Source organism: Chlorocebus sabaeus, chromosome 6 (genome assembly GCF_047675955.1).
Source record: "Chlorocebus sabaeus isolate Y175 chromosome 6, mChlSab1.0.hap1, whole genome shotgun sequence".
Classification (NCBI taxonomy): Eukaryota; Metazoa; Chordata; class Mammalia; order Primates; family Cercopithecidae; genus Chlorocebus; species Chlorocebus sabaeus.
Window position 1 is genome coordinate 41635947 of NC_132909.1, and position 15757 is coordinate 41651703.

Sequence of the window (15757 nt, forward strand, 5' to 3'; positions counted from 1 at the left end):
TTGCAAGCTCTAATATATTTCACTATATAAACAAAGTCAGGTTCCAATTCTTCATCAAAAAGTGCTGGTGGAAATTGTCAGATGTATTTCAGTATGGATCCCTCATTTAATGGCTAGATGAGAGAAACCTTATAAAATTCTGCTGAGAATATGCCCCCTGTTTTCATAATGCTCATGTTTGTCATGCTGAGAGTAGCTGTGTACTTGGGTGTTTAGAGAAATTCCTTTTAGGGGAATATTTTCTGGCGAACTTGATAAATCTTTTATCTAATCTGAGTTTTTTCTAAAGAAGCATTTAACTTCTTTTTTCTCTCAATGTAATCTTACTCAGATGGAGAGCTGTTTTTCTCTCCATTGCTTTGGGTGTCTATTTCAGAAGCCCGATTAGTATCCCATGGTGTGTGTGAATGAGGTGGGCTGTCACAGTAAGAACTCTTGAAGCTGTCACTGTCCAGACTCATGCTGGAAATCCAGCAGTGTTTTTTCCATGTCACCACTATAAATAGAAACTGAGGCTGAAACACTGCTCCCATTTCCATTATTGTGAAGGTGCAATTCTACCCAGGAGTCCTGCAGGCTCTCCTCCTCAGCTCAGGCTTCACTCTGATGTGGCACTGGAGTGCTGCTGTGGCATTGGGGTTCACCTAAAATGTGAGCTGCCAGCTGTGAGCCCTGTGCTCTGCCTCAGTGGTAGATAGGAATCAAGGAAGGACATGAGCCATCAGGAGAGGGCAAGCAGGGTGCTGTAGCCCAGTGCTCAGGGAGTAGAGAGCCATTGCTTTAAAATCTAAATAACCAAAAGATAGCACAATATTCAACCATTTCTGCAGGAGAGTGAGAGCCTGCCTTCAGCAGACATCTGACTTCAAGTTGCAAAATTACCTTCTGTCATGAAGATGTAAAAAGTTTTATTTTGTCATTAAATATAACCAATTAGCATACACGGATGGCCTTCCCAATCTCCAGGTGAATTTAGGATGAACTATGTGTGATATGGTGCTGGAAATTCCTCTACTTGTGAACTAATTATAGCGGCCATCCTTTTGTCTTTGCAGTCTCTTAAGCAGATTGACTGTAATGCTTGTCACATTCTGGTTTAATTGTGTAATAAAACAGTTTTTTTCTGTTCTTTCATTGTGGAGTTTCTCTGGGGCTGGATAAAATTTCTTTTTATTTATAGTTCTGAAACACTGTCTAGAATTAACAGACATAATATACAAATATAAGGTGCCAACAAAGCTTTACTCTAGAGAAACCTTTTCCTCTCAGGCTCTCCCAATCAACTCCCAATTGTGCTGCAAAGTGCATGCTGTCCCCTAAATATGCAGGCAGAATTGTGTCTCTGCCTATTTGGTATCTAGAGTCCTCTACAGTTATTTCTAGAGAGCTACACCAGATTTCTATAAACTTCACAGGGCACCAATCAACCACTTTACCTCTTTCAATGACTCTTGTATCTTCAGATCTGAAACCGATTCGTAGACCAGGGGCCTCAGAAACCCAATGAAAGTAACACGTGTGCATTGAGTAGACATGTAGACTTGAGAGTCTCCACTTTCCACTTTATTCTGTTGGTAAAATGCCCACAAATGTGTAGGTAACACCTTCTGCTACTCCACCCATCCAGGACCTAAATCTGCAGCTCCAAATTCTGAATCTAGGTCTTGAAATTTGGGAATAAAGGAAAACTTTTATCTGAGGAATGCAAGTCCTTCGGACTCAGAGAGAGACATTAAAATGAAAACACAATTATGTCTTTCTCCCCTCTTTGAACTTTGTATTTATCTACTGAAACTGTTCACTATTGCCATCAGTAGCTATAGTAGTGCCTAACTGAACGCTATAACCCATCCTCTAAACCCTAATGATGTATATCCAATCAATAATCAATGCTATTTCTATAAATAAATAATTACCGACAAACAGCTTTGTATCAGCCCACTCTCTGTCCCTCTCTTTTTGCCTTTACAAATCTACTTGTAAGTGCTGCTAATCAAAGTGTAGATTCCAGGCAACTTGAAAGTGTCCTTCCAAGTTATAATCCTCAAGCTTTGCCCAAATAAATTCTCTACTTATATTCATGTTGCCTCAGCTTTTTCCTCTTAGGTAGACATATCATTTAGACTGTGCTAGAGCAGCCTCTGTGAGGGGATCTCTCCTTGTACTCTGCTTTCTGACACCCGAGGATGCCGAGCCGGGTTGATCCCACCTACAATTTGCAAGTAAGGTCTGGCCTCTGCCTGGGATTTACAAAAAAGGGACGGGCTTTAAATTGAGATTGTACAACAGGAGGCATTTTCTGCATGGTGAGATGTCAACATAGACATCTTGTAACCCCTCCGCCCTTTAAAAGTGTGGCTCTTTGAGCTTTTCAGATCTTGTCCAGTGACCTGCTGCTATTATGTGAGAGGCTCCTAGTGTAAATAGAATCTGATGGCAGAATCTATAAGTCTAAACAAGCATCTTAGGAGTGAGGGATCAAGGCCACAATGTATCCAGAGCCATAACCACAACTATACCTACCTATAAATGTGAAACTGGAGTATTCTTGTCTTTCTTCTTATCTAAGAGTTTGCTAATCACGACAGGTAATTCAGGTTCTGGAGCTCGTCCAGGGCAGTTTCATTTAATATTTAGAATCAGCCTGAGTCTCTCTTTCCTGGCTCATCATTGGGCCATCAGCCCAGAGTCACTGGGAGTCCTCTCACAATCATGTAGGCATCTTTGAGACATTTGAGGATGTTCAGAGCAGAACTGTGTTAGGCTGACAAGAGTGGTTGGTTAATTCTGCTTCTGTCTCAGTGTAAGAGAAATGAGTCATCCTGTGTTTGTTCCTCCCCTCATACAAGAGATGTCTTTGGTTGGCACCCAGATGAGAGTTGCTCCAGTTTCTAGTACTTGGGTGAAAAATGAGGAGGAGGTCTGGAACTCAAACAGACACACTAATTGCTTCCATTTCATATGGCCATTAGAAAAATAGATGAAGCAGTCATGGTCTCTACCATTTATGAACTTTTAGTCTAGACTAGCAACTGCATAAATGGTTGAATTAAGCATTATATAATTGGTAGAATGAATAGATGTGTGCAGAAAGATTTTGGGCTTCTCTGGGGCCACATTCTTTATATTGTTGTGACTTCTGATGTCATCACCTGAATGGATATTTATAGATGGAGACTTTTTATTGTTATTTCTATTTCTTTTACCTTGCTAAGAATACATATTTGTCTTCTAATAAAATTACCCTAGAAATCTGTAAGAAATTTGTTTAAATTGCTTATAATTTATTATGTTATAAAATTGAGGGTGCAGTTTTAAAAATTATACAAACTCTGGGATTTAAGTTTCTCTTAGGTAAGCTTAGGAAAAACAGAACTGGAAGTACCTTCAGTGGCGTAGAGAGCAGAATTCGATATAGGGTCCTCTCCCTGCCCTAATTCTGTTCAGATCACCCTTTTTGGAGGCCTTATTTAGATCTGTCCCCACTCTGGAGCCTTGCCTCATAGAACTGTTTAGAAGAGATCAGAGGTTTGGCTGGTGAATTCTCTTTTTTTTTTTTCTAGAGCTGGTGCTCATGCTTTCTTGAAACCCAAAAGCAGATAAATGAAAAAAAGTATATTTTAGGGTCTTAATTTTTAAATTTTCCATTAAAACTGGTGCTTGCAGAGGCATTCCATTTAGTAACTTGTTTTCTATTCCTGCAGATCCAGTAGTTGCTAGACAGGTTACAAAAAATTAAACATAAAACAATAAAAATGTCTCAAAACTACACTAAATTCTTTCCTTATCCCTCTCATCAGTCTATATTTAGCTTTTATTCTATACAGTTTTTAAAGAAATTGATGACAAACAGAAGAAGAAATAAAAATGCCAGACCCTTTATCTAAATTTTGGGAATTTTAAATACTTAGTACCAGCTCCCTCGGTGTTATGAGGATTAAATCCAATAGTGTGTTATTCCCAGCACAGTGCTCCATAATTATTGAATTAGTACACGTTCACATGTTTATAAAATGCAGACTTCTTCAGATTTTGCTGTTGTTTGTTCTGTAAACTTTAAAGAGCCAGTGAAGAATATGATCCTTCAGAATGGAGATGAGTTGTCTTCATTTGTCCTAGAAGTATTTGTGTTGTGACTAGAAGTATTTGTGTTGTGACTAGAAGTATTTGTGTTGTGACTAGAAGTATTTGTGTTGTGACTAGAAGTATTTGTGTTGTGACTAGAAGTATTTGTGTTGTGACTAGAAGTATTTGTGTTGTGACTAGAAGTATTTGTGTTGTGACTAGAAGTATTTGTGTTGTGACTAGAAGTATTTGTGTTGTGACTAGAAGTATTTGTGTTGTGACTAGAAGTATTTGTGTTGTGACTAGAAGTATTTGTGTTGTGACAAGTGCTGAGTGTAAGTGACTCTGTCCTGTGCCTGCTTTCTCTAACTAATGCTAATCATGAACCCAGGGGAAGCAACATTATCACCGACAGGGAACTTGTTTAAAACACCCATTTTAAACCCCATCAAAACTATCAGAATTACAATACATAGAATGGAGCCAAAATTACCAAGTGATTTTTAAGCTCATTAAAGTTTGAGAGGCAGTGCTTAGCTAAATGGTTATCAGCCCAGATTTCTTTCTTTCTTTTGTTTTCTGAAATGAAGTCTAGCTCTGTCTCCAGGCTGGAGTGCAGTGGCAAGATCTCGGCTCACTGCAATCTTCACCTCCCAAGTTCAAGCAATTCTCCTGCCTCGGCCTCCTGAGTAGCTGGGATTACAGGCACATGCTGCCATGCCCAGCTGATTTTTGTATTTTTAGTGCAGACAGCGTTTCACCATGTTAACCAGGATGGTCTCGATCTCCTGAACTCGTGATCCGCCCACCTTGGCCTCCCAAAATGCTGGGATTACAGGCGTGAGCCACTGTGTCTGGCCTCAGCCCAGATTTCTAATTAGGATTACATGAAAAATTGGCAGAAATCTCTTTACTTGTGCCCTTTCCATGGATTTTGTTTATTCTGGGTGGAAGCATCCATGTCGTTTTAATGAAGTCCCTCACGTGACTCTAAGGTGAGGCCAGAATCAGGTATCATGGATTCAAGATACATTCATGAGAGTTAAGTTTCATCTTTGCACTAGAGGGTGGTTACAGGGCTTTTTTCTGTTTGGGTTTGGTAGGGACAGGGCAGTGTGGCCCATATTTCCATTAGTGTAGCAGAAATTGTTGGTGTCTGTGGCAAGGGAGGGCACCTGAGGACAGGAAAAGAGAAATTTATTTATTAATTTAGAGATGGAGTCTCATTGTGTCGCCAGGCTAGAGTGTGGTGGCGTGATCTCAGCACACTGCAAACCTCTGCCTTCTGGGTTCAATCGTTTCTCCTGCCTCAGCCTCCTGAGTAGCTGGGACTACAGTTGTATGCCACCACACCCAGCTAATTTTTGTATTTTTAGTAGAGATGGGAGTTTCACCATGTTGGCCAGGATGTTCTCGATCTCTTGACCTCGTGATCCACCCACCTCGGCCTCCCAAAGTTCTGTGATTACAGGTGTGAGCCACCATGCCCGGCTGGAAAGAGAAATTTTTATTTTTGCCCCCATGGAGCAGTTCATTGTTCCTGAATCCCTTCTGTTATAAAGGACCGAAATGGATGGGCTTTTTCTGCAGGTTTTGGTCCCTCTGCCTGTGGGTGTGGTACTAGCAGGTTAACAGGTGGTGCTGAAACCTTTAAAGGCATATTTTCAAGATGCAGGTGTAATTTGTCCAAAGAATCTCATCTGAGCAGGAATCCAGAGGAGGAAGATAAAGAGGAAAAAAAAGCCTTTTCTTTTAGCTAAACGTGTCTCAGATCAAGAGCGGTGTCCACTTTGCCTCCTGGACTGCCATGCGCTTAGTACTTGCAAATCTTTACTTCTCTACCTTTGTGTTTTTCCTCCCTAATGAGTTTGTTTTAACTACTTTTAAAAATTCATATAATATCCAGTGATCTCTGCAAAATATTTCTTTCCTATATACCAAAGCCTTTTCTACATTCTCTATGTCTTGGTTTCTTATATGCCATGCAGAATTCTCCCCATGAATTTATAATCTGCAATATTAAAATTATTCTCTTTGTGGTTGTGGACTGTGGGAAGGTGTGGATACTCAAGATTTCTCTTGAGAAAAATTGGGGGTTTTTGGTAAAAATGGAGAAGATGTAATGTTGAGATTCCATCTGTGCTCTCCATTAGCTCTATGCAAAACAGGATTTAAAAAATGCTTATTTAAACAGGATGGCATTTATCACCCAGAAAGTTATAAAAAAAATTAGAGGATACATGCTGTATAGGGTACTAAAGAAAGACTACTTAATATCAGTATTAAAAGTTACAGAACATGGAAGATATCTGTATCTTGAACTTTGCATAAAACTGTTGTTTCTGTATGGTGACAATGTTTCAGTAGTGATGCTGTGTCCTGTGTGTATCAGCACATTATAAAAATTTGTCCTTGTGCACTTTATATTAATGATTCACTTCGTTAAAGAGCTCTCTGACAGATTTTTTTTTAACTGTAAAGTTAATTATTTTTCTCTTTATTATTAAGTATCTTTATGCAGCTGACATACATAAATAATCATATTTAATCTGGAAGCTTCCCTTCTTTCTTAGGTTTTCTTTGCATATGTTTGTGTTTGGAAAATGAAAGCTCTCATCTTTGCTTACAGGCCAGAAAAACTGGGAAAAACACAGGCTCTTTTACTTGATGTTTGACAAAATCTTTTTGGGGCAAAAACATTGGCATTAATGATGAGCAACTCAGACTTTATTGCAGATCTTCTGAAAAAATATCTGCGTTAAAAAGATATCAAGTGTACTGTATAACATTAAAATTTAAGAGGTACTTTCTAACTTAGCATGTCTTTTTGATCTGAAAAATACACACAACTCATTCTTTAGAATGTAAATATAGCACTCAAAAATGTACATTTGTATTTATGCCCTTGATTTTATACTTTGTTATCCAGAAAAACAGCATCTATACGCTGATGTTGTGGATCCTATGCCACTCTGTTTTCTCAGAATATTTCTGTGTTGAAATTCATTTTATTGGATAATTTTAGTCAGTCCTATAAGTCAGAACCAGTTCTCTTTACTCTCACATTTCACCTTGAGTCAAATTAAAAATTCTGCCCGTGGCCACTTGGTAAATACGTGTGTTTGTATGTTTTTCAGCCATCATTGACATTTAGGGATGTGGCCATAGAATTCTCTCTGGAGGAGTGGCAATGCCTGGACGAAGCACAGCAAAATTTATATAGAAATGTGATGTTAGAGAACTGCATAAACCTGGTCTTCGTGGGTGAGGATGACTTCAATACACCATTTCTAATATATCCTAAAGGTTTTATTTCTGTTCTTTGTAGATTGTTTTTTGGTAAAGTATGCTTTGCATAAATGAGTTTCAGATCCTCATTTTCAAGAAAATATTGCTGATTTATCCATGTAGAAGACGATTTCTTCAGGATGTTTTATTTTGACATTAACTTTCCACATTCCTGAGCTAATCTGCATTCTTAGCTCTGGATTAGTGTTAATTCCAGAAATTCGGTGGCCTAAAATATTGTTTCCCACACTTTAAAATCTAATTGCCACCATCAATTTCTGATTCAGTAGTTCTGGGTGGTGAAATTAAGTACCTACAAATTGAAAATGTTTTCTAAATAGTTAGAAGTTTCTGTTATAAATTAGTATTTTGGGATTAATTTACTAGAATATTCTATTACATCCTCTTTATTGTACACATTACTAAGTTGATAATTACAGAATATGGGCAAGATTAATATTATTTACTTTTAATAAAACAGGTATTGTTGCCTCTAAGCCAGACCTAATTACCTGTCTGGAAAAAGAAAAAGAGCCCTGGAATATGAAGCGACATGAGATAGTGGATGAACCCCCAGGTAGGTAAGAGTGAACACAACAAACAACACAGATGAGAGGTCCCAAGGTCAAAGAGAAAGCCAGTCTTTAAAATGTAATTTGGGGAAGCTGTGTTTCAAAACAAATAATTTCTATAAAGCTGGGTTGTTTTTAAAATTTTCCTCTCGTTTCGGGGCATCTTCCATCTTATGCTTTTGAATTCTCTATGGATTCTGCTTTCCCCTCATTGATCTTTTTTCAAGCTTACAGTGAGAGCCGAAGTCCTCTTCGTGGCATATAAGAGACTGCACAATCTGACTAGTTTTCCATTGTTTGGAAGATATACAAATATCTGCATAATTTTGAGAAACTCTATGTTAAACTACTTTTTAAGTTTTCTTTTTGCATTATATCTGAAAGGTGTGAGTAGTGGTTTCTGTTCTTTTTTTGTTGTTCTTAATTTTTCTGCACATTCCATCCTGTTTTTAAAACTATAGTCTTGAAATATAGTTTGAAATTTTTAAGTATGATATTTCTCTGCTTTGTTCTTTTTCCTCAAGATTGCTTTGGCTATTCAAAGTTTATTGTAGTTTTATGTACATTTTAGAATCGTGTTTTTCATTAGTGTGAAAAAACTACCACTTAAGTTTTGATTGGAAGTTTATTGAATCTATAGATCACTTTGAATAATATGGCATTTTAACAATATTCTTTCAATCCATAGATATAAAATGTTTTTAAATTTATTTGTCCTTTCTAATTTCTTTCATTGATGTATCTTTAATTGTAAAGATTTTTTACATCCTTGGATAAATTTGTTTTCAGAAATTTACTATCTTAATGCTATTGTAAATAAGATTGTTTTCTTTTTCTCTATTTTATCAGATAATTTCTTTTAATGTATGGAACCATAACTCGTATGTTAATTTTATATTTTGCTAATTTACTGAGTGCATTTATTAATTTAGACAGGTTTTAATGTACTGTTTATGGTTTTTGTTTTTGAGAATAAGTCTTGCTGTGTCACCCAGGCTGGAGTACAGTGGTGTGATCTTGGCTTAGTGCAACCTCCACTTCCCGGCTTCATGCAATTCTCCTGCCTCAGCCTCCTGAGTAGCTGGGATTACAGGCGTGTACCACCACGCCCAGCTAATTTTTGTATTTTTAGTAGAGACAGGGTTTCATCACGTTGGCCAGGCTGGTCTTAAACTCCTGACCTCAAATTATCCACCTGCCTCGGCATCCCAAAATGCTGGGATTATAGGCATGAGCCATCGCACCTGGCCTTGTTTATGGTTTTTAAAATATGAGATCATATGATCTACAAACAGCAACTTTTTACTTTTTTTGTCTTCAATTTTAATGACTTCATCATTGAAATATTTATCATTTTTTTGACTTTCTTCTGCCATATACTTGCAGTGCAATGTTAAAATAGAAGCATTGACAATGGGCACAATATATTGTTACATTGGTGTCTGTAAATTTGAAGAAGCAACCACCTCTTTGAGTTTTTATAAACTGGTTTCAGGAGGTAAAGATCTTTTGTTGGGTCCCAGGGTGATGGGATGTCTTCTGGGTTTGTAGTAGAGAGGGATTTAGCTTCGTCACAAGGTAGCTGGGTCTGCACTTGGGTCCACCTTTAGTTGGTTTGTTATAGAGGCTTGTGTAGTTGTAATTCCCATTTTATTTTTGGACAGACTGAATATCCTTCAGGATTTTGCACTGCAGGGCAGACAGTAGGACAGATTTTTGCAGTTGGGTCTGCATATGGTAGGCCTTATATTGGGATGCAGATAAATATGGCTTTCACTGAGTACCAGAGAGCATTTCTTCAGGTCATTGTGTGAATATCTATCTAAGCAGAACTGGCCATGAACTGTGACTCAGAGAGCTGGAACTAAGTCATTGAACTGCTTCAGGGACCACAACACAGTAAAGACCAATGTCTGCAGGCCTGTTGCGTGGTTGTAAATGAGTGTCTTCTTCCAGATCTCTGGAAGAAGAGGACCTCTCCCAGATTGTGGCTGGTAAAAGTTTGGGATGATTACAGAGTAAGTAGAATTCTCAGTGCGACCAAATTAGGTGAGCGATTTTCTGGTCTGTAGCCAAGAACGGGGGTCTTGTAGTTTGCCACCGGAATGAGGGTCTGCCTTCTGAAGAGAAACATTCCTCAATTTTGAGCTATAGCAGAGTTTCACAGCTCCCTCACTGGATGGTAAAGCTCTCTCAAAGGTATTCATTTTGGAGGTGGGGTGTTGCTACGTAACCCAGGCTTGTCTTGAAATCCTAGCCTGAAGCAGTTCTCCAACCTTAGTGTACCATGTAGCTGTCATTACAGGTTCGAGCCATGAGGCCTGGTTCTCTCATAAAAGCTTTTTTGTCAGGGATGGTTGAGAAATTTTCTTGCTCTTGGAGGAATAAGAAAATAGGGCAACTGTTATTTCTCCATCTTACTGATTTCACTCTCCCTATATGTTTTTACTTTGTATTTTCTATTCCAAATTTGTCTGTGATTTTGGATTCAGACATTTAGGACAATATGTTAGAATTTATATGTTATGTTTGAAGTAAATTAGATAATTAGTAGGCACTCCATGTTTACTAAAATAGTTACCTATAAATTTAAGTTTCCTGAAGGCAAAAAAAGAATTATAGGATTCGTACCTACTTTCTTTAACCTATATCTAAATAATAATTTATTTCCAAATATTTATTATATATATCAGAGGCTCTAACCCTATTTTGCGTGTGTGTGTGTGTGTGTGTATATATATATATATATAAAAAAATGTAAGACTATTTACTTTTAAAGTTGGATTATAACAGTTTCATTTTGTGTAAGAATAGCATATATTTAAAGCACAAAAATCAACTCTAGCTTCTTTTAAATGCTTATTTATTAAAAAGTTTCTTGGCCAGGCGCAGTGGCTCACTCCTGTCATCCTACCACTTTGGGAGGCCAAGGCGGGTAGATCATGAGGTCAAGAGATTGAGACCATCCTGGCCAACATGGTGAAACCCCGTCTCTACTAAAAATACAAAAAGTAGCTGGACGTGGTGGTGCACACCTGTAGTCCTAGCTTCTTGGGAGGCTGAGGCAGGAGATTCACTTGAACCCGGGAGGCAAAAGTTGCAGTGAGCTGAGATCACACCACTGCACTCCAGCCTGGTGACAGAGCGAGACTCTGTCTCAAAAAAAAAAAAGAAAAAAAAAAAAGTTTCTCATTAGAATCTTCTATTTATGATTATTCTGCATTCTCTGAAATTTTGCTGTTATATGGTTTATGCCAATGACTCAAAATGCCTTCCCTGAGTACACAGTTACAGCCAAACATTATAGTTATCCAGACAAATTTTTTGAATTGTACATCAGTGTTGCATTACAGATTTTATGAGTAAGCATTTCTGTTATAGTGTGTGTCTTCAGTGTAGGTTTCTTTTTTTTTTTTTTTTTTTTTTGAGATGGAGTCTCGCTCTGTCGCCCAGGCTGGAGTGCAGTGGCGCGATCTCGGCTCACTGCAAGCTCCGCCTCCCGGGTTTATGCCATTCTCCTGCCTCAGCCTCCCGAGTAGCTGGGACTACAGGCGCCCGCCACCTCGCCCGGCTAGTTTTTTCTATTTTTTAGTAGAGACGGGGTTTCACCGTGTTAGTCAGGATGGTCTCGATCTCCTGACCTCGTGATCCGCCCGTCTCAGCCTCCCAAAGTGCTGGGATTACAGGCTTGAGCCACCGCGCCCAGCCCAGTGTAGGTTTCTTAACATTGGTTTATTGTTTTTTTTGTTTTACTTAGGTATTACAATTTTAGACAATGAGCAATCCTGTTTGTACATTTTAAGTCAATGTGGGGTTTAATTAAGAGATAAATTAGTCATACATCTATCACAATCAGATTATATATCTGTGTATGTTTATCTATAAATATAACCCCAATTTCGGTTATAACTTATATATATTCTTAGCTGATTTTCAATGGTTGTTTTATCTTGTCTCAGTGAGTAGTCATGGAAATAGTCTTATTTTCACCATGTGTTTAATGATGAACATTTGTTTCCTTTGTGTAAGAGAAGCAGTTTTGTGATGTGATTTGAAGGTAATTTTTGAAAAGATTTATAATTCTGTAGTTTTTCATTTTTCTTTTAAAAAATTTGTTGTAAAAACATGTAAAATTTACCATCTTAAATCTATTGAAGTGTACATTTCAGGCGTAGGCATAGTGGTGGCTCACTCTGTAATTCTCACATTTTGGGAGGCCAAGACAGGAGAATCTCTTGAGCCCAAAATGTTGAGACCAGCCTGGGAAAGATACAAAGATTTTCTCTCCACAAAAAAAATGTTAAAAATGGCCAGGCATGTTGGTATGCACCTGTGGTCCCAGCTACTTGGCAGATTGAGAAGCGAGGATTACTTGAGACTGAGAGTTTGAGACTAATGTGAACCATAATTGTGCTACTGCACTCCAGCTTGGGTGACAGAGTGAGACCCTGTCTGAAAAAAGTCTACATTTCAGGTATGTTAAGTCTATTCACATTGTTATGCAAAAGACTTCTAAAATTTTAACATCTTGTGAAATTAAAACTCAATACCCATTAAGTAACAACAACCCATTTTACCCTCTGTGGAGCCCTTGACAAACACCTTTCTACTTTTTTTTTTTATGAGTGTGACTACTTAAAATATCTCATATGAGTGGAATCATAGTTTTCATCATTTTGTTACTGGCTTATTTCAGGTGACACAGTATTTTCAAAGTTTATCTTAAAATGTAAGAAGTTTTTTTAAGGCTGAATAATATTTCATTGCATGTATATGTTACATTTTTTGATGTGTTTATAAATCAAGGAGATATCTGAGTTGCTTCAGTTTTTTTGCTTTTGTGAATACTGGTACAATAAACATGGATGTTGACATATGTCTTCCAGGTTCTGTGTTGCATATTTTGGATATAGATTTATAAATGAGATCGCTGTATTTGATAATAATTTTATTTTTAATTGAGAAATATTTATAACTTTTTTTTTTTTTTTTTATGAGATGGAGTGAGATCACCGCAACCTCCCCCTCCCGGGTTCAAGCGATTCTCCTGCCTCAGCCTTCTGAGTAGCTGGGATTACAGGCATGTGCCACCATGCCCGGCTAATTTTGTACTTTTAGTAGAGATGGGGTTTCTCCATGTTGGTCAGGTTGGTCTCGAACTCCTGGCCTCATGTGATCTGCCCGCCTTGGGCTCCCAAAGTGCTGGGATTACAGGTATGAGGCACCGCGCCCGGCCAATGTAATATTTTTAAGTAATGACTTCATTCTTGTTTTTCACCAAAAATCAACATGGATTTCATTTTATTGTATCATCAGAAGATTTGGTGTTTTCAAAAAAAATTATAGTGCCCATTCTAATGGGTGTCAGGTAATTTTGTCATGCAATTTCTATGCATTTCTCTATAAATTAATAATTTTGTGTGTCTTCTTAAGTACTTCTTTTTTTTCCATTTATGTCTGTGTGTGTGTGTGTGTGTATATATATGTGTGTGTGTATATATATATATATATACACACACACACTTTTTTTTTTTTTTTTTTTTTAAGAGGGCGTCTTGTTCTGTCACCGAGGCTGGAGTGCAGTGGCATGATCTTGGCTCACAGCAACCTCTGCCTCCCAGGTTCAAGCGTTTCTCCTGCCGCACCCTTCCCAAGTAGCTGGGATTTCAGGTGCCCACGACCACACCCAGCTAATTTTTGTATTTTTAGTGGAGATGGGGTTTCACCATATTGTCCAGGTTGATCTTGAACTGCTGACATCAGGTGATCCACCCGCCTTGGCCTCCCAAATTGCTGGAATTACAGGTGTGAGCCACCATAATTCTGGCCTTTGTGTATCTTTTTTGATAAAAATTAGTTCAATTATTTTTCTATTTGTAAAAGAAGTCATTCAACTTTATTTTTCAGTTTTAAGAGTTGTTTATATATTCTCATATTAATTCCTGTCACCTGCGATTTGCACATATTTTTACCAGTTTCCTAGGAGGCATTGTCACCTATTGGATATTTTCTTTGATGTGCAAAAATTTTGAAGTATACTGCAGTTAAGGTTTTCTGTTTTTTTTTTTTTTTTTTTTTTTTATTATTATTTTTGAAAGGGAGTCTTGCTCTGTCATCCCATCTGAAGTGTAGTGGTGAGATCTCGGCTCATTGCGACCTTTGCCTCCCGGGTTCAAGCAATTCTCCTGTCAACTTCCTGAGTAGCTTGGACTATGAGTGCATGCAACCACACCTGGCTAAGTTTTTTGTATTTTTAGTAGAGACGGCGTTTCACTATCTTGGCCAGGCTGGTCTTGAACTCCTGACCTCTGGTGATCCGCCCTCCTCAGCCTCCCAAAGTGAGGTTACAGGCCTGAGCTACCGCGCCTGGCTAGTTTTTTGTTTTTTGTTTTTTTCTCATGCGTTTAGTGTTGTATCTAAGAAAATGGTGCTGAGATGAATGCCATTTCTTTTCCCCATATTTTTTCTAAGAGATTTATTAGTTTCTTTTTATTTCTAAGCATTTTATTTAAAATATTTTTCATATATGGTTCAATGAAATGATCCAACTTTATTTTATCAGTGTTAATAGTCATTTTTCAACATATTATTTTTTGAGACAGTGTCTTGCTCTGTCACCTAGGCTGGAGTGCAGTGGCCTGATGTTGGCTCACTGCAACCTCCACCTCCCTGGCTCAAGCGATTCTCCTGCCTCAGCATCCCAAGTAGCTAGGATTACAGGTGCCCACCATCGTGCCCAGCTAATTTTTGTATTTTTAGTAGAGACAGGGTTTTGTCATATTAGCCAGGCTCAGCATTATTTTTTGAAGAGTTTATATTTTTTCTACTGTGTGTTCATGGCAACTTTGTGGAAGATGATTTCACCATATACGGAAGAGTTCATTCGTAGGTTCTCTATTCTGTTCTTTCATCTGTTTATCTGTCTTTGTGTCAATGCCACATTGTTTTTGTTATTGTAGCTTTTAATATGTTTTGAAATTAGAAACTATAATGCCTCTTCATTCCTTTTTTTTTTTTTTTTTTTTTTTTTGGAGATGGAATCTTGCTCCTTCTTCCAGGTTGGAGTGCAGTGGTACGATAGCTTACTTAAACCTCCGCCTCCTGGGATCAAACTATTCTCCTGCCTCAGATTCCCAAGTAGCTGGGACTACACACACCCACCACCATGCGTGGCTAACTTTTGTATTTTTGGTAGAGTCGGGGTTCTCCTTGTTGGTCAGGCTGGTCTTGAGCTCCTGACTTAAAGTGATTCACCTGCCTCAGCTACAGGCATGTGCCACCACACCTGGCCCTCTTTGTTCTTCCTTTTCTTTTTTTTTTTTTTTTTTTTGAGACGGAGTCTGGCTCTGCCACCCAGGCTGGAGTGCAGTGGCCGGATCTCAGCTCACTGCAAGCTCCGCCTCCCGGGTTCATGCCATTCTCCTGCCTCAGCCTCCCGAGTAGTTGGGACTACAGGCGCCCGCCACCTCGCCCGGCTAGTTTTTTGTATTTTTTAGTAGAGACGGGGTTTCATCGTGTCAGCCAGGATGGTCTCGATCTCCTGACCTCGTGATCTGCCTGTCTTGGCCTCCCAAAGTGCTGGGATTATAGGCTTGAGCCACCGCGCCCGGCCTGTTCTTCTTTATGGGTGTTTGGCTATAGTTTATAATCAAATTTTAAAATTCTAAACAGTATTTCTGTAAAAAAAAAAAAAGAAAAAAAAAACTATGCTATTGGAGTATAGAGATTATATTGAATTTGTTCACCACTATAATTTGTATTGACATCCTTGAAAAATTAAATTTTTGACCCCTGAGCAAGAAAATGTTGAAGAATGTGTTTAATTTTCATTT

The 15757-nt window shown here is 38.2% G+C and overlaps 2 protein-coding genes across 4 annotated transcripts in view; one reads left to right on the forward strand and one right to left on the reverse strand.

The window, feature by feature from the left end:
• The window catches only part of LOC103234264 (uncharacterized), a 322907-nt gene that overhangs the window by 237821 nt on the left and 69329 nt on the right, over positions 1–15757 (reverse strand). The gene's annotated exons all lie outside the window — the stretch shown is intronic.
• Positions 1–15757, forward strand: part of LOC103234263 (uncharacterized) — a 46782-nt gene that overhangs the window by 10827 nt on the left and 20198 nt on the right. For all 3 annotated transcript variants that reach the window (XM_073016745.1, XM_073016747.1, XM_073016746.1), the window contains 2 exons: positions 7203–7329; positions 7835–7930. In XM_073016745.1, coding sequence (XP_072872846.1) covers positions 7203–7329; positions 7835–7930 — 223 coding nt within the window. Of the gene's footprint in view, positions 1–7202; positions 7330–7834; positions 7931–15757 lie in introns of those variants that run through there.